This window comes from Trichoderma atroviride, chromosome 2 (genome assembly GCF_020647795.1).
Source record: "Trichoderma atroviride chromosome 2, complete sequence".
Classification (NCBI taxonomy): domain Eukaryota; kingdom Fungi; phylum Ascomycota; class Sordariomycetes; order Hypocreales; family Hypocreaceae; genus Trichoderma; species Trichoderma atroviride.
Window position 1 is genome coordinate 6,409,149 of NC_089401.1, and position 17,273 is coordinate 6,426,421.

General features: G+C 52.9%; 7 protein-coding genes across 8 annotated transcripts; 3 read left to right on the plus strand and 4 right to left on the minus strand.

Moving 5' to 3' along the window:
- Positions 1–153: 153 nt before the first annotated feature.
- On the minus strand, positions 154–393 carry TrAtP1_004986 (uncharacterized protein; the record flags this gene model as incomplete). Its single annotated transcript, XM_014084343.2, has 1 exon — positions 154–393. The coding sequence occupies one exon, from the start codon at positions 391–393 to the stop codon at positions 154–156; it is 240 nt and encodes a 79-aa protein (XP_013939818.2).
- Positions 394–432: 39 nt separating this feature from the next.
- TrAtP1_004987 (uncharacterized protein) lies at positions 433–927 on the plus strand (the record flags this gene model as incomplete). Its single annotated transcript, XM_066112534.1, has 1 exon — positions 433–927. One exon carries the CDS (start codon positions 433–435, stop codon positions 925–927), a length of 495 nt encoding a protein of 164 aa, XP_065968619.1.
- Positions 928–1,783: 856 nt separating this feature from the next.
- On the plus strand, positions 1,784–3,737 carry TrAtP1_004988 (uncharacterized protein). The gene has a single exon (XM_066112535.1). It carries the CDS (start codon positions 2,336–2,338, stop codon positions 3,665–3,667), a length of 1,332 nt encoding a protein of 443 aa, XP_065968620.1. The 5' UTR covers positions 1,784–2,335; the 3' UTR covers positions 3,668–3,737.
- TrAtP1_004989 (uncharacterized protein) lies at positions 3,738–4,952 on the minus strand. Its single transcript, XM_066112536.1, has 2 exons — positions 4,687–4,952; positions 3,738–4,596 (listed from the first exon to the last, which is right to left on the minus strand). Exon 2 carries the CDS (start codon positions 4,254–4,256, stop codon positions 3,987–3,989), a length of 270 nt encoding a protein of 89 aa, XP_065968621.1. The 5' UTR covers positions 4,257–4,596; positions 4,687–4,952; the 3' UTR covers positions 3,738–3,986.
- Positions 4,953–5,687: 735 nt separating this feature from the next.
- On the minus strand, positions 5,688–9,524 carry TrAtP1_004990 (uncharacterized protein). The gene is made up of 3 exons (XM_066112537.1): positions 8,964–9,524; positions 8,238–8,416; positions 5,688–8,180 (listed from the first exon to the last, which is right to left on the minus strand). The coding sequence occupies exons 1-3, from the start codon at positions 9,024–9,026 to the stop codon at positions 5,891–5,893; spliced, it is 2,532 nt and encodes an 843-aa protein (XP_065968622.1). The 5' UTR covers positions 9,027–9,524; the 3' UTR covers positions 5,688–5,890.
- Positions 9,525–12,653: 3,129 nt separating this feature from the next.
- On the minus strand, positions 12,654–14,785 carry TrAtP1_004991 (uncharacterized protein). The gene is made up of 3 exons (XM_014083285.2): positions 14,544–14,785; positions 14,179–14,483; positions 12,654–14,117 (listed from the first exon to the last, which is right to left on the minus strand). The coding sequence occupies exons 1-3, from the start codon at positions 14,603–14,605 to the stop codon at positions 13,024–13,026; spliced, it is 1,461 nt and encodes a 486-aa protein (XP_013938760.1). The 5' UTR covers positions 14,606–14,785; the 3' UTR covers positions 12,654–13,023.
- Positions 14,786–15,046: 261 nt separating this feature from the next.
- On the plus strand, positions 15,047–16,789 carry TrAtP1_004992 (uncharacterized protein). Of its 2 annotated transcripts, XM_066112538.1 has the most exons (3): positions 15,047–15,722; positions 15,783–16,323; positions 16,394–16,789. In XM_066112538.1, exons 1-3 carry the CDS (start codon positions 15,358–15,360, stop codon positions 16,529–16,531), a joined length of 1,044 nt encoding a protein of 347 aa, XP_065968623.1. In that variant the 5' UTR covers positions 15,047–15,357; the 3' UTR covers positions 16,532–16,789. The 2 variants fall into 2 exon arrangements, with proteins under 2 accessions (XP_065968623.1, XP_013939822.1); XM_014084347.2 differs by having other exon boundaries at positions 15,783–16,789.
- Positions 16,790–17,273: the final 484 nt, after the last annotated feature.

Consider the following 17,273-nt stretch of genomic DNA (forward strand, 5'->3'; position numbering starts at 1 on the left):
AATCGGCTGTTTGACGTTGAACAGGCCGCCTTCCGAGACCAAGCCATATTCCCAACTCATCATCATTATCTTGTCACTATACGATTTTGAGGCTGTGCTTTTCAATTCATCTCAGTCACCACCTTGGAAAAGTGCTTGCCCGCCCACATGTACTCATACGCCTCCCGAAGCTCCTCCAGCCCAAACACCCTCTCGCAGCACCTCCGGATGCGCCTCAACCGCCTCAATCATCTCCTCCAACTGAACCCTGCTGCCTGCAAAGACAGGCCGCAGCGTAAACATTTTCGCCAGGCACCTCTGGAAGCTCGTCTCGTTGTCGCCCGACCGGCCGGCCAAGAAGCCGACGATGGTGATGACGCCGCACATCCTGATGGCCTCGATGCTCTGCTCCATCTCGTTGACGCCGGCCACCGGTGAGCTTCTTTGTAGCTGATGACGTGGTCGGCGCCGAGTTGCTTCAACGCCTCGACTTTGCTAGGAGATGCGGTTGTGGCAATGACTCTTGCGCCGGCTTTGGCGAATTGCAGAGCAAAGATGCTCACGCCGCCGGTGCCCTGGACAAGGACCCATTGGCCGGCCTTGACGACGTGGTCGAGGGATCCGTATAAGGCGTTGCAGGCCGTCAAGGCAGCGCAGGGCAGCGTCGACGCCTCCCGAGCTGTCAAAGTTGACGGCGCACGGACAAGAGCGTGTTTGTTGAAAGCGCCGTACGTTCTGAGGGTGCTGTCGAGGATTCCTCCGGTGCTGGGTTCGAAAGTCTGGGGGGTCAGATTTATATGCCTGGTTGGAGGTGGTGACGACTTTGTCGCCGGGCTGGAAGCGAGAGACTTGCTTGCCGATGGCTACGACTGTGCCTGCGCCATCGAGTCCGGGGATGACGTTTTCTCTCTTCCATGGGGATACTCTCCTCTGACAAGGGTGAGATGACGATACTAGAGCAATGTAAATTAGCAGCCTAGGAGGGAGATGTTGCCGGTTGACCAACATTGAGAGACGCTGCCTCTACTAGTAGAACAATAAGCATTAGCACATGGCTTATGGTCATGGCTTTCACCTTTTCTTCTCTTTCCTACTATTGTAGGTATGGGTACAGATATCAAAGAGCTTCATCACATACGCTTATCTAAAACTTCACCGTCGCCCAACTCGGGCAGGGGCTGCTCGGAGAACTTGAGTCTATCGAAGCTACTGAATTTTTTCGACATTCCACTGCTTGACGGTTTTGGGAATTTCCTTGGAAGCCATTGTGAAGTGTTTGGCGGCTGGGAGATGTGGCTGCGGAGAGTTTTTGTCCAAGATGGTTGGTCTTGTATCTAGCTTCTTGGGTTATAATGAGGGAATGAATGTTTGGCAAACAGGTGGTTCATAAAGATTGTAGCCTAATATGTACTTATATGAGCATCATGCGTAGTCGCTCATGTCGGGCGTGGTGCTTGCCATGACGAGAAATTGCCCAATTGGACAAAGTGGCTTGAACACCATCTGTCAAAATGCATGTACAAAGCGGCGCCGATTGAATTGATTTCATTGAAATACAAGTATAGTAGAAGCCAGATAGCTCCATGCTTCTGGCTCTGGAGTTGAGCTTTTACTCTTCATTCAACGACCTCTGAAATCTCAACTTCCAACACAGCTCTGAACAACGGTTACCAAGGGAAAAGAGGTACAACTGAAAAAGAAATCAAATCAAATAAAAAAAGCATATGCAGCTAAAGGGGCATTATTGTACGAGGCAAGATCTTAGCACCATGCAAGATCCAATACTGACTGCTGTCCTTTACTGCATCCAGAGAAAGTCGGGCTGTGCAGTCCCGGCTTAATTAAACTTGTTGCACATCAGCCTCATCGAAAACGCAGCACAACGTTTGTTGCTCGTAAAAGACACGTATGAGGCATCATCGAGCGCAATACTCCAACAGGACACTTGTCCAATGTGTAGACGGCAGTATTTATAAGAAGAAGCTGGACAGCAATGAGAAGAAGAAGAAGAAAAGTGCTGGATGAGCAGAAAGTGAGAAATGCGATAAGCATCGTTTTAGCTCTAGACAAAACAGAGACAAAATCACCCACCTACAACTTCAACATCAAATACAAAACACACGCAATTCATCCATGGCCCAGCAAACACCCCAAGACACCCTCCTGGCACCATCTCCGGCACCGCGGCCGCCTCTCGCCAGGCTCTCGTCCAGCCCCGGCCCGAGCCCGCTGCCCAAGTCGGGCATCGTCGTCTTCTCCGGCGGCAGCGCCACAAACAGCCTCGTCGACGTCTTTGAGGGCGTGCGAGCAGCCAATGCGGCGGCGACGCTGAGCTACGTGATTCCCATCTCGGACAATGGCGGCAGCACGAGCGAGATTATCCGCGTGTTTGGGGGGCCAGGTATTCACATCAAATCTCATATTTATACATCACTCATCTAACAGTTCAACAGGCATTGGAGATGTGCGCTCCCGCCTCGTGCGCCTCATCCCCGACGACGGCAAGCCCGAAACCACGGCCATCAAGCACCTCTTCAACCACCGCCTGCCCCCCGTCTACGCCGCCGCCCGCGCAGAGTGGTTCGAAATCGTCGAGGGCACGCACCCGCTGTGGAGGCACATCTCGTCGCCCAAGCGCGAGCTGATGCGCTCCTTGTTCAACAGCTTCAACCTCGAGGTCGTCAAGCGCATGCGGCCCAGCAGCCGCTTCGACTTTTCCGGCTCCAGCATCGGCAACCTGTTCCTGACGGGCGCGCGCCTCTTCACCGGCAGCTTCGAGGCCGCCATTTACCTGCTGAGCTCCATCTGCGCCGTGCCCGACCGCGTGGCCGTGCTGCCGGCGCTCAACACCAACTTTGCGCATCACATTGCCGCGGGCCTGGCCGACGGCACCGTCATCACGGGCCAGAACGACATTTCGCACCCCAGCGCGCCCACAGCAGCGGTACCTTTACCAAACCCAAGCACAGGGGCCAATACAGGCGTAAACACGCCGGCCCTGTCGACAAACCACGACCTCGACGAGCACGACTCCATCGAGGACGCCAACCTGCCCGGCAGCCTGCCCGCCCTGCGCCGGCCCGCCATCACCTTCTCCAAGGAGGACGAGGAGGATCTGCCGGCGCGCATCGCCCGCCTCTGGTACATCAACCCCTACGGCCAGGAGATCCGCATCCCGGCCAACCCGCGCGTGCTCGAGGCCCTCCGCAGCGCCAGCACCGTCATCTACAGCATCGGCTCGCTCTTCACGTCGCTGATCCCCAACCTCATCCTCAAGGGCGTCGGCGAGGCCATCGCCAGCCCGCACATCCGCAACAAGATCCTCCTCCTCAACGGCACCACCGACCGCGAGACGGGGCCCTCCAGCAACGCCCTGTCCGGACTCGACTTTGTCGCCGCCATTGCAAATGCCTGCGCCGACTCACGAGGCCTACCGCGGCCAGTCGCCGAGGACTATGCGCAGTACGTGACGCACGTTATTTACATTGAGGGACCCAAGAGTCCCGCCGTGGACAAGCGCGTGTTTGCGCAGCTGGGCATCGACACGATGAGGCTGTATGGGCCGAAAGACGGGCAGGGCAAGGGCGGACGATACGATGCAAAGGCGTTGGCGCAGACGCTGGAGGGCATTGTTGGGCGCAAGGACATGCGCTCGGATAGGAGTCGTCGAAACACGCTGGTTGGATAGATGTGATATTTTGGGTTTGTACGATTAGGAGTGTAAGAGTTGTGCGGCATTTGCAATATACCACGATATTATTTTTTGTTTTTCCTTTTTAGTATAAAAAAGACATAACAAAGACAACTGCCAGCCCGTGGCACGGTATCAAACCTGTAACCACCCCCTTTGGATATCCCATCAACCACCAACCAAAAAAAAAACATACAATGCTCATCTCCTTTTAACCCTTTCCTCGCAGTAATTCTCCACCCTCTCAATCAGTTTCAGTTTCCTAAATTCCCATCATCCATTTGTCGTCATCGAAAATATCCCAAATCAAAAAAAATCATCCACTCGCCATCGCCAGATAAATCACCACGGCCGGCCACGCCGCCGACATGACCAGCGCCATCAACACCCGCCCGCCCCCAACGCGTATCCTGTCCTGCGGGCCCTTCCATCTGTCGACCAGCGCGCAAGTCGTCCAGATCATGACCATCATGTAAATGACAACCAGCCACGTGACGCCGAGGATGATGTCGGCGCGGCGATCGGTCGGGCTGAGGACCACCTTGGACAGGTCCGGCTCAAACGTGGAAGAGAGGTTGTTGCCCATTTTTGAGATGGTTATTCGGGTTTGGTTTAATGTGGTGATGTAATGTTGTTGTTGCTTCTCTTAGCAGATGAGATTGAAAGTATGAAATATCGTCGTGATGAAGCGTTATACGATTTGTCGCGAAAAAAGAACAATATCGCCGTAAAAATAGAAGAAACTGATTAAAAGATTGGAAAAAACCACCCGCCAGCGAGTATACGGAATAAAAAAAAGAGAGTGTAGCAAAGTCACACACGCACAACACCGAAAAAGAAATGAATGAAGAAAGAGAAGAAAGAAGACGCTTGCGCTGCGCTGCAAGAAGAAGATAAAAGAGAGAGCAGCAAGACCCTAGGCTGGGCTAATCAAACAAGACCCAAAACAGTCAAAAAGTTAGCCTCAGTTTCCCCTATACATGGGGTAACCCGTCGACAAGTTCGAAATAACGTACGGGGCTGAAATTCTCTCTCTCCTCCAGGTAATTAAATCGATAGTAGCAGCTGTAAAAAGGCACCAAATCCCTAGTCGTAGAATAATAACAAGAAGAAGCTTGTGTCGCAGGTGGGACGCTCGTCACACGTTTCGTGTCTCAAAGTCGCGGAGCCGCTGGGAAAATACGGAAGAGGGGTCTCAGGGCTATGTAAAATGAAACAATGGACTTTTTGCAAAAACTTTGGTTTTCTCGCTTTGCAAAAATGCAGATGGATAAAGAAAGGGAAAAAAAAAAAAAAAGAGATCAACAACGAAAGAAAAGAAAGCCAGCAGATGCTCACTCTTTTCCCCAAGCCAGCGGTCCCAATTACAACTCTCCCATACTCACTGCATATGGCTAATATTAGGTCCGAGGTGATCCACACCTAATCATCATCACCACGCATGGGGCAAGTCAAAGCGCGCCCCAGCCAATCAAACTACACCTTTGCCCTTCATCTGCTGTTTTAAGCGCCCAGGCTAATCGAGCTATTTGCCCACTGTCACGCCAAGATGCACCAGCGGTGAAACGCCATTCGTCGAATCTGACCTTGCCATTGTGTCGCTTTTCTACAGTACATCGGCGGGCGTCTCTTTTGTCCTGTCTCGCTCTTTCTCAATCGCGCTAGAGGCCTTTCGTTCAAGAGTAGACAATCGTGCATGAATTCATCGGTACATTCGGCCGTTGCTCCACGTGAGAAGAGATAGCCTCCAGCTGTTGATGAGATTCTACTGTGCATTCCGTAGATTGCCTGCATGGGTTCGCATAAAGCAGCACGCCGTGACAGGCGGGCGAAACAAAACATACAATGGCAGGACTTGGCAGCTGTATTCTAACAGAGCAGCGTCGATGAGACCACATCTCTGGTGCATCATCGTGTACTCTTCATTGTAACTCATACGCTACCTATAGAAAACTACATGTACCGCGTAGGCAGTAAAGAGCTCAACATTGCATTCACAGACATGCGAAAGAAAATTCAATGGTATCATGTTTTTCATTAAGCTAATGTAATACTAATTACTATTTTTACAATTAAGACATTATCATAACTTTGTCCTCCGCCGCCGCTTAGCGCAGGCGAGCCTTGAGGGGCAGGTTGCGAGAAGAGCTGCCGACATAGACAGTCTTGGGGAACTTCGTCACCACCCACTGCTGGGTGGCGGTATCCCAGTTGGAAATATCACGGCGTGTAATGTCCGCCTTGAAAATGACACTCTGGCCGGGAGCGACGCGCTCGATACGGTCGAATCCACGCAGCACCTTGGGGGGGGTCGTTGGGGCCACCGTGGCTAATGTACAGCTGAGGAACAACGTCATCCATGACCTTGCCGGTGTTGGTGATGATCGCCGTAACGGTGTAGACGATATCGTACAGCTGGCGGTTGCCACCGGGCTCACCAGAGGCAGGAGAGCGAGACTGAGGAGAACCGTCGGTGGCTCCAGCGGGGAGGAACTCCTTGGCAGTCTGGCCATAGTTGGCGTCGTTGGAAGCCTCCTTGCCAGAGGTGACGCTGTTGAGGTATGGGTAGATGAATTCCTTGATGCGGCGGATGTTCTTGGGGAAGCCATAGTCCTTGAGGTTCTTGCTAATGGGGGCGCCCAGTACGGGAGCTGCAATGGTCTTGCCGGTAGGGGCATTCAGAGTGCCGACATTGTTCTTCTGGACGTTGAGGCCGGAGAACTTGAACGTAGACCAACCCAGACCGAAGCCAAACTCGTATGTGGGAGCATTGGGAGACTTGCTGTTGGGGGCGACCTTGTCAAAGTGGCGGTAGTCGATAAAGAGGCCCTCGGTGAAATCATCTTGGGGAGCACCGTTGCCGTTGTTGGGCTTCATCATCACCTCAGTACCATAGCTCTCGAGAGAAGGACCCCAGGTAAAGGGAGAACGGCCGGGGCTCTGCTTGCCGTACAGGATATCGACCAGAGAGTTTCCGGATTCCTGGCCAGGAGCACCAGCCCACAGAATGGCAGAAATGTTGGGGTGAGCAGCATAGTCCTTGACGATGACGGGGCCGGTGGAGTGGATGACAAGAACGACCTTGTTGTTGACAGCAGCGACAGACTTGATGAGAGTGTCGGCGTTCTTCCACACGGTCAGGTTGTTGCGGTCGCCCTCATTGCCGTCAACACTAATGTAGCCTTCGCCACTGTCAGAGTTGGCAAAGACAATGGCAATGTTATCGGGCTGGCCAACCAGAGCCTGCGTCTCGGTAATGTCGTAGTTGGATAGGATGCTCTCATAGCGGGTGCCGTCCTGAATAGCTTGGGCCGAAAGTGCCTGATCGGGAGTAATGAGGTAGGGGAAGTTGGTAGTACCAGATCCCCACTCCATGGCAAGAGTGCCATCGTCACAGCCGCGGTCACCACAGCCGTTGGGGCCAGCAGGGTTGCCGCCGGCATCCTCACCAACAACAGTAAGGAACTTGGGCTTCTTGAGGGGGAGGATGCCAGTGTTCTTGAGGATAACAGTTCCCTTGGCACCAGCCTCGCGGATGTGGTTGGCGTGGTCGGCGCGGACATCCACCTGGTAGTTGACCTTTTCCCAGTTCTCATTGACAGCAGCCTGGACAAAGCCGTAGTCTTGGGTAGTCCAAGAATCAAAGTTGGTCTCAACAAGGCTGTCAATTGTCTTGCCAACCTTGAAGAAGGCAGCCATGATACGCATAACCATGTCGTCTACACGCCACTCAGGGACAGTGCCGTTGAGAACAGCGAGGGTAAGGTTGCTTCCGAAGTAGGAGGCACCAGTGTTGAAGAGAGTATCACCAGGCATGGTCATGTCAAGACCGGCAACGGCGGACGCAGCACCAGTGTGCTGAGCCTGCCAGTCACTCATGACGAAACCCTGGAAACCGTACTCCTCCTTGAGCAAGCCATTGATAAGCTTGGAGTTTTGGCAAGCGTACGAGTTGTTGACCTGGTTGTACGAGCACATGACGGAACCAACACCAGCCTTGACAGCATCCTGGAAAGGCCAGCCGTACATCTCGTGAATGGTCTTGTCATCGACGTTGGAAGACAGGGCTTCGCTAATGGGGTATCCGTAGCCATTGGCCTCTCCGACCTGACGGAAATGCTCTTGCTCGTTGAGAAGGAAATGCTTGGCGCAGGCAATGGTGCCAGCGTTCTGGATACCAATCACGGTTTCAGAGAGAGCCTGTCCAGCCAGAACTGGGTCAGGTCCGAAGCCCTCGACGTTACGGCCGCCGTTGGCGTTGCGACCAATAGGACCTGCTACCGGTCCGAGAAGGACATCAACACCCTTGCCCTTTGCCTCGGCACCCAGGGCAGCACCGCGGGCTTGCCAGAGAGCTCTGCTCCAACTAGCGGCGGCCGTCAAGCCGACATCAAAAGCGCTGTTGTAGTCGTTGAATCGGAGGCCAAGGGGGCCGTCCTGCATGCAAAGACTGCGCATGCCCAGGCGAGGAACGGTACCGACGTTGCCAACGCATTTCTCACCCATCCAACTATCAATAATATTAGCAGCTGCTCCATCGGCAAACTGTAACAGCCAAAGAACTTACCCAACACCAGTGGTGAGGTTGACCTTCTCGAGAAGAGTCAGGCCTGCCACAAACTGCTTAGCTTGGGCATAGGCTTGCTCCCAGCCTGGGGCATTGGGGTCCATCCATGGAGACGGATAGAAAGGAGGTGAGTATGCCTCGCCCGAGGGCTGAGAAGTGTTCGACAGGGCAAAGCGAGGCTGCGAGTCGGTATCGTTAGCAGCTGCAACAAGATCCAAAATGAGCGCCGCAGAGGCGGTCAAAACAAATGGTGTCTTCATGGCGAAAGAAAGCGATGGCTAAGAGCGCCGTGGAGATGCGTGGGAAAGAAAAAAAAAAAAAAAAAAAAAAAAAGGACACAAAAACAAACGAAATCGTGAGTCGGAAGATATACAAGCCGCAGCAAACGCGCAGGAAGCAGCACAGGGCAGGACCGTCTTGCCAGTTATGCTCAATAAGCCTTCCTCGTGCCTAGCCGCGCTGAATCTTCTTACATGATCAATGGAGAGGTGAATAGGGAAAGGGCTTGTCAGGCTTATCAAGGCATCATAACAATAGATAGAAAAATCAGGCAGGCCAGTAGGTGAATCAGGATCTCGCGACTTGTCGCGTTTGCAGGTGCTTTCGTGCCAACGGACTGCCAATGAGGCGTCCCAAGATCGCCATCCATCTTCAAGCAAAAGGGGGGTGGCCAATGTCTCAGGGCAATTGGCATGAAATGAATGCTAAAGCAGGAACGCAACGTACATTGACAGCAGCCTCAGACACTGCCACCAAAAGGGCGGCGGCGAAAACTGACAAGGTCTTCATGATGGATTCGGGTGGCCGCGACCAAAGGAACTCGGGATCGGCGGCTGGCGATGAGATTCTCGCTTGAAGAGCCGTAAGAGCCGTCCATGACGAGGGCGGACGTCCATCATATATACTCGGGGCCAGAGTCGCATCGACAGTCCATGTCAGAATCTGATGCCCACCGCGCCCCCTCTCCCTGCGCTGGCCTCGCCTGTGCCATGCATTCTCTGTTCCGCCATCCCTCCACGCTGCTCACGACGGCGCTGCAACTAACGTCCATGCTCGGCCTTGGTGTCTCTCTCCGCCTTTCCCCCCCTGTATGCGAGCTACTGTACAACCTTGGACCCTGGTCCCGGGCCTGGAGAAGCTGAGCAGGCAATCTCTTGCCAGCTACAGCCCCACTGCCCCATGGCTGGTGATGGCACGGCACGGCAGGGGGCTCTGGACGAGCTCAAAGCAGAGCACAGGTGAGAATCATGGCGGCCGCCGGTGTATTCCACTCTCCGGATTGGCAACAGGATTCGCACGCTGTGCAACACAGAATGAGATTGGCCTGTAGTCGGTGCACGCGTACGAAGCATGCACAAGAATAGGAGCCCAAGCTTGGCGGTTCGAGACTAGCACCTACACGATTGTGCTATGCCTGGCAGCGTCATCTGTTTTGTCGATCGCGACGTCACGCTGAACAGGAGGCAGATGGAGAATGAAGATACAGTTACAACCTACAATATGAAGCATTATGCCAGAGAGATGGCAGCTATCGGAACACGGATTATTCGACTGCGTACTTGCTTTCTGTGAAATTTAGAAAGAAGCTAGAAACGGAAGGGGCTCGACGTCGGGGAAAAAGGAAAGCGCCTTTCCGCGTATGTACCTTTTTTAGCTCCAGGTACGGAGAACTTTACGCTACATGGTACGTTCGTAGCGCTGCAAGTTTCCTGCGCTGTACGCCAGCCACAGCGGCATCCAATGCCTGGAATTGAGCCAATGGAGTGGTTCAACGCCTGAGCATGCGATTTCAATAGGACAAAGAACAGCTCCTTCATGTAGCTGTCTGTACCCATCCGGATCAGACACAAGGTGTACCTGTGATCTCATGGTACCACTTGTGCGAGTACAGTAAAATAAGCTGACAGAGCCTGGGCCAATAGCGATGGCTCTTCTCCAAGAGGGTTCAGTTCAATGTCTCTCATTCATATCACGACAGCCTTCATTTCAGCCTCGACCTCGCACAACCGTCTGTCGTGCACCCAGAGCTAGCCAGACCGGCGATGGACAATGGACGACTGGAGCTGTCTGCCCTCGCGTATTCGGAGAACGGCGAGAATACGCTACTTGGCAATGGAACAACATGCCCTTGGCCGAATGCACTCCAATCCTACAAGGAATACAACCACGCCACAAAGCACCACCGGGGTGGCGACCTGAGAACTCCGGGTCCCTTTTACGATGTGAATGTACATACAAGAGGGTTGCATCGGCCAGGCACTGGGTGAAGTTCTTGGGATCCTCCCCGAACGCGCAATGCAAACAAATCCTAGAGCACTTGGCCAGACGCCAAATGCAAGCGAGGAGCGTTGGGCCTCGTCCTGCGTCGCCAAGAAGTGGGAGAAGCTGTAGAAGGGCCGATGAGCCGTTCGATGCTCTGCCAGCCTCGTCCACATGTTCGTCTTGACATCTCGACTGATGCTGAGCGGCGAAATGGCGAAATAGCATCGTGGGCACGGCGTCTTGCTACGGAGCACATTTCCGCCGGCTGCGGGGCCTCAGCCGCCTGGGTCCGAGGTCACAAGAACTTTTGAGCTTTTCTTCTCCATCGACGCCTTCCAACATCCAGCAATGTCTTGGCCATTTCCGATCTACGATGGATCGTTTCATTGCTTCGAGAGAGGTGGCATTGGTCCTGCGCACCACAAAAAGACGGCCTACAAGTATTTTCCGACTCAGCGGGTGGCAGCCGGCCAAGCGAGCCGGCCAGCATCTTGTCACTTATATGGGCTCTGGCACTTTTGAATCGGATTTGATGTTATAGTGGCTAACCTATGCAAGTGCATCTACTACTGGGAACAGCACGGACACGCTGAAGAGAAAGATTTGCAAAAGCCTGTCTGCCCATTCCGGCAACGCCAAACTACCAATGCCGGTGCGGTGACTAAACAACCATGCTTTTAAGCATGCCACTACACAGACTCAATAGGCATTAAGGCGAGGTAACATGCAACCACGGCGAGGCGACCAAGAGACTCGGATCACGCTAGGGGAAAACGCTCTCGACAAAGGGATAGCAAATCATCAGGTGCTACGGGCGCAGACGTTCTGCCAAGCTGTTGTCCGTTACTTTGACATGCCCAGATCAGTCTCCCACGGCCGCTGGACCGCTGATGAACATGCTAGGGTGGTATTTTTGCATGGACCCGCTGCGGAGCGTCATCATCGTGGAGAGCTTCTCCATTCCCCATCTTGCCACTGGCTCTACCCCAGCCGCCGGCTTTGCTGTCTCTCCCGAGCGCCACCCAGGCACCAAGTCCCGGCCTGGCTGTTAGTCAAGCCTTGCGGGAAACCTCCGATATTGACTGACTGCCATCCCGGCTTGAGTGGCACATGGCCACGATAATTCATGCTACATGCTGTAGGCACTACTTGCAATACGAAAAGTACAAGGTTCTACACTTCTCACGCTCAACCCTAAAAAATGTGATGCAGCGCTTCCTGCTTTGAAGGATTCAAGTCATGCCATCCTACCCCGATTCTGCAGAGTTCGTGTCTCCAAAACAAGAATCTTGTTCACACGATACGCACCAACTCAGCCATGGAAAAAAGAAAATCGAGTGCCGATCAAAGGCAGCGTCTCCGCTCTCGCACTTCCCCGCAACTTACCCCAAATATCGACCGTCCAGGGACTGTCTCCTCGACTCCTGGCTTAGCGCCAATTTGTTCGGGCCGTTTGATTGTGAGCGAAAAAGACCATCGGGGAGTTTCGCCAATTACTCTGGATCCATCCTGAATAGGACGCCGTAACTTTTCCACCAATCTTCTTCGCTACCACCGCTCAGTTTAGAACGTCTCCAAGAAGCTCTAGGATGTTTCTTTATCCAGCGCCAGCGGATCGTGCACTTGTTTAGGGCTTCTCCAATTGCAATGTGCAGGCTGTAGATCTGAGATAGCCTCATTCAGCACGCTGCATCGTTGCATCGTTGCATTGATCAACAGCCAACACGTGCGAAGCGGAGAGCTTCTCCAACACATCATCACCCTCAAGGTTCAGATGGCCGTACGAATATCGAGTACACCTACGTTCTAGGTACTGTAAGTCCGGGTTACTGATGGCATACGGAAGGCTCTGAGCTGAAAACTCCTCGACACATTCCGCGGCGCCGTCCCTGGACTCCGCGTCGCTGGGTCCGGGATATAACCCGAAAAAGATGCTGTCTCTTACCCTTATAGGTTAACTAAAAATAAGCAACTTAAGGAGGCGGCTTGGCGATGCCGTGATGAAGAATCAGTTGGTCATTTGCGCTGGTAATCCTCAGCCTTGGGACTGCTTCGGCCCGTCTCGTCTATCCAATGTGCACTTTTACTTTGTACACACTCGGACTGAATAACATGTCCACACGTCATCCCACCTTGCTACTCAAAGCTGCAGATCACATCGAGCCTTTTCACCGAACGCTAGGGCTATTTCCGCGGCAGCAATCCTAGCTCGCCTGCTGGATACAAAACTATCGGCCAACTGCAATTGTGTTACATGAAAATTATCATTACGTATAGACTATTGCTAGTATTTTGTTTTGAATATGCTGGTAAGAAGCGCCGAGTGGCTTCTGCAGGTGGCTGCAAACTCCATAACACTATTGATGATCCTTTGATTTCAAACCCTGAGTACGTCAACCGCGTCCAACTCGTATCTGTGTCCAATTGAGACTCTTTCAACTTCTTCGGTGGTTCTCTTGGCAGAGGAAGATAGCAAACGTCCCTTTGCTCAAGCTCGACGATCAGCTGGCCTCGCCAGATGGCGTTAGTAAATGCCAGGAATAATCCTCCATCGTACAATCTTCTTGTACTTGACCCAATCCTCGCCATACTTGCGGTAACACTTTTGATCGTCTCTCCCGTCTCGGTGGATTAGGAGGACGCCAAAGTACACGATATAGAAGTAGGTGATGAGCATACCCCAGCCTCTGGCTTCGCCTTGGATCACCTGTCGACCATCGGCCATGACAAAAGCCCCTTCCGCCGAGGTGGAGCCGGCAGAAAGAATCTGATATCCAGCAATGCCGGTGGGCAAGCAATATGGCCAGGCCTGAATCCAGTCGCCAAAGTAGTTAATGTGGCGTGCGATTCCCCACCAGCCTGTGGTGAGGAGCTTGCTGCCAGTTTTGGTTTCAATGTACTTGAGGTGAGCGACGCTGGGATCATTTGGATTGGTGCGAAAAACGTTCTTTTGACTGTTGGCAGATCGGAAGATGTAGAAGCCAAGGCAAATGAGCGAACCAGTTGTGAGAAGTCCAACAGGGCCCAGTGAACGAGGATACACCGACAAGTAGCGAGTCTGGAGAGAGTACACGAACGGGACCCAGACAAGGTCACCAAACGACAGCATCATGCCGAATCCATCAGTGGTGATATCCATGGTTGTCAGGATGGCCGCCTCGTTCACCCACGAGTCGATAATGTAAAGAGCCTGCACGACGGTGATGCAGACAACGCTGTCTGTGACATAGCCATAGTTGCGGTACTGCTGAGCGCACCAAGAGCAGTTCAGGATGATCCATCCCATCATGCCGGGTCGAAGCTCGCACCATTCCTTCAAGTCGACCTCTCCAATGAGGGGAATCGAGATACGGGGGTTCAGCTCGCGTCCGATGAACCAGTCGTACAGCATATTCCCGGTGTGGCCACCCGCAGCCAGTTCGCGGTTATCCTTGTTTCCGGTCTTGACACTGAAGCTTCGAACGTAGACGAATGTGGCGATGGCATAGGAGAGGAGAATGCTCGCGGTGAGGAGCTGGACGTAGTTTTCGCTGATAAAGGTCCAGACGGGGAATTCAGCACCCTGGGCAATGGTTCCTGCAGCAAGCGCAAAGAGCGTGGCCATGTTTGAGTACATTGCTTTGGATGAAGTTAGCAGACTGCCCCCTACACGTCACGACTTGATCTCCACATCACGTACTGTTGAACCTGTATTTGAGACGGCCCCCAGATTGCAGAACCGTACCCTCGACCTCGGCGGCAGGAAGAATCGCGTATAAAATCAGGTTGAGGAAGTAGTAGGCCGCAAGAGCTCCAGAAGCCTTCCAGCTGGCTAGACCCCAGATGCCATCCGCAGGCCAGCCCACCTCGAGCTTCAGCTGGTCCAGAGATAGGGTCTTGGGGCTCAGGAACGAAGGCGCGGGACAGCCTGAGACGTCGTTGCAAGTAAAGGTGAAGAGATATACGAGAACCGGCAGACCGAACGAAATTCCGAAGGCACCAAGTCTGAGTAGATTGTGTCAATTCATGTAGTTGCTTTCGTTTTGCTGTGGGATGGCAACTTACGGTCCTCCGAATTCGTAGCCGTGAGGCTGCTCCGTGGCAGCTCGTTTGGATTTGGGAGCCATTGTGACACGTCCGTAGATGAGAAACCAAGACCCGTCCTTGCACAGATTTCCTGTAACAACGCTGTGTCTTTTAATAGTCTCCTCAAGGTCCAAGACAAGCGTATACGTGAACGAATACGGGCACTGCCTCAAGCCATTGGGCGTGACGATGGATTTCGGAATTCCAAATGCCACCTTCACGGGGGCGCGTGTGTGATATCAAATTTGCCCGGTTGGGCTTAGCGCTCAGCAGCCGCGGATGGACCCCATGAGGCGGACAAACACATTTTCCCGACCAGCGTGCATCAAGGATCCAAGATTGCCGACTTACGTCACCATCCAGGAACCAGCCAACCAGAGGGCAGCAACGGGTGCGGATCCCGTGACTTGACGATAACTGACATCGTGGTTGCCAGCTGGTATCGTGGCGCCGGGGCTGGCTATACGAGGCTGAGACTAACATACAAACGCCATTCTTTTGAAGCATCGAACTGCGAAAGTTGGCTGCTTCTGGTGTAGTTCTTGACGCCAAGCAGGCTTTGCGACAAACTGCCAACTTTGAGGAAACTCCAATCAAGAGAGCGTCGTTCATTTCTCTCCGTGTTTCATATTATTTCCCAGATTACGCGACCGTTGGTTGATAGCGCAATCATCGCAACGCACAGAGCCCCTCGAGGCGATTCTCAGCTCCCCGCCATTCGTTGGACGAGATCAGAGATTTTTCAGACTTCACAAGCATAAGCGACCGACGCGACGTCATCTGACTGCCCAGCATGATCACCTCACCGTCTCACCTCTTGATGCTTCTGGCAATGGCCGCCGCCGGAGCCAACGCTGCCGCCGGCACTGCCACAGCTACGACGCCTGCGCCGGCGTGCACAGCGACATCTTTGACAAATGGTGGATTCTTCGACCTGCGGCCGGACACAGCCGTGGCGCCCCCCGAGAATGGGAAAACCCACAAGTCAGGCACATACAAGGACTATCATTCTCGGGGCTGGGATTACGGCAAGAACTTCACGTTGAATATCTGCGGCCCGGTGGTCGATCCCGTTGACGATGTGGTTGGTTTGAAGAAGAGCCAGTGGGCGAATGTCAGCGCGTATTATACGTCTCATGACAGCGTTTACTCAATTGGGTTTGTTTGAGGCTTTTGCGGATAACGACATGGTTTCTGCGCGCTAACGGTTTGCTTTAGCTCTGTGTCGCTGGATCTGCATAGTCGAGGGCGAAAGCTCGTTTTGCAGTACACTGGCGGATCACCTTGCGGAGATCACAAGTCGAGCTTCAAGGACGACGATGACGATGACGACGATTACGATTACCGCAAGAGGGACACGAAGCAATACAGCGAAGGTCTCTCATCACCTGCCCACGCCCACGAAATCGAGACGATTGAGAAGAGCGACAGCTCTTCCAAGACCAGGCGGAAGTCGGCCACAATATCTTTCCTGTGCGATCGAGATCCTGGAACCACCACGGCCGTCTCGTTTGTCGGCGTCGACCCCGACGAATGCTCCTACTTCTTCGAAGCCCGCTCCGCATATGCTTGCGCCCACGCGGAGCCTCACAAGCCCGGTAGCGTCGGGCCCGGAAGCGTATTCGGACTGATTCTCGTCATCGCCGTGCTCGTGTACGTGCTCGGCGGCGTCTTCTACAACCGCACCGTTGCGCACGCCCGAGGATGGCGGCAACTACCCAACTACAGTCTGTGGGCCGGTATTGGGAGCTTTTTCAGCGTGCGTCCGTCCCGGCCCAAGGCGGGGCTTCCTTTTTAACTAATGTGTATATGCGTGTTTTTATTTATAGGATCTATTCGTCATCTTGTTGTCGTCGTGCGGACGCCTTGTGCCGAGCAGGCGAGGCTACCAGCATATTGGGTCGAGCCGGAATAACGAAGCGGAAAACCGATTGATAGACCAGCTGGACGAGGAATGGGACGACTAAGAATTGATACATTTTTCTTTTTCTGCTTTCATTGCTCGCAAGCCTTACGCTTTAATTTTTTCTAGGGCCGGCGGTTCTTTTGCGAGAGCGAACTCTTTTTTTGGTGTAAGCCGTACATGATGCCCCAGAAATTGTTATTCTCGTTTGGATGTACATATATATACATGCCTATTCTTACTTTTTTTCTTTCCCTTCTCTTTTTCTACTCATTATTCGGACATTTAGTCCCTTTGCAGGGTATTCATGGTTGAAATGGGAGGGTATTCATGGTTGAAATGGGAGGGTATTCATGGTTGAAATGGGAGGCGCGCTCGAAGAGGGTACGTTGATCGTAATCTTCGCCTGCAACCTCACTTTTTCAAAATGACGATTATGGAAGAATGCGTTGTGTACGATTTGGATACCTGCTTGGGGCTTTTTTTATAGCATGAGATTGTCATTGGGCATACGGAGAGATAGGCATATAGCTCAAAGATGGAACATAAAAAGACTGGCGCTTTTTCTTCTCACCACATGCCCGTCACACTCATTGTTCCCTTTTTGACTTAAGTCAACAGCTATTAAATTATATATCCAAGCGATATATCAATATCAAAATTGGAAGTAGTTTTGCCTGAAGTTATTACTATTAATTTGGTTACCTTTCAACGTGGCTGCGAGGACATTTCACGAATAGTTGGCCAATTTTAAAACGATCAAACTAGGTGATTTTAAGCGCTCATATTGACATTGATTGACGCAG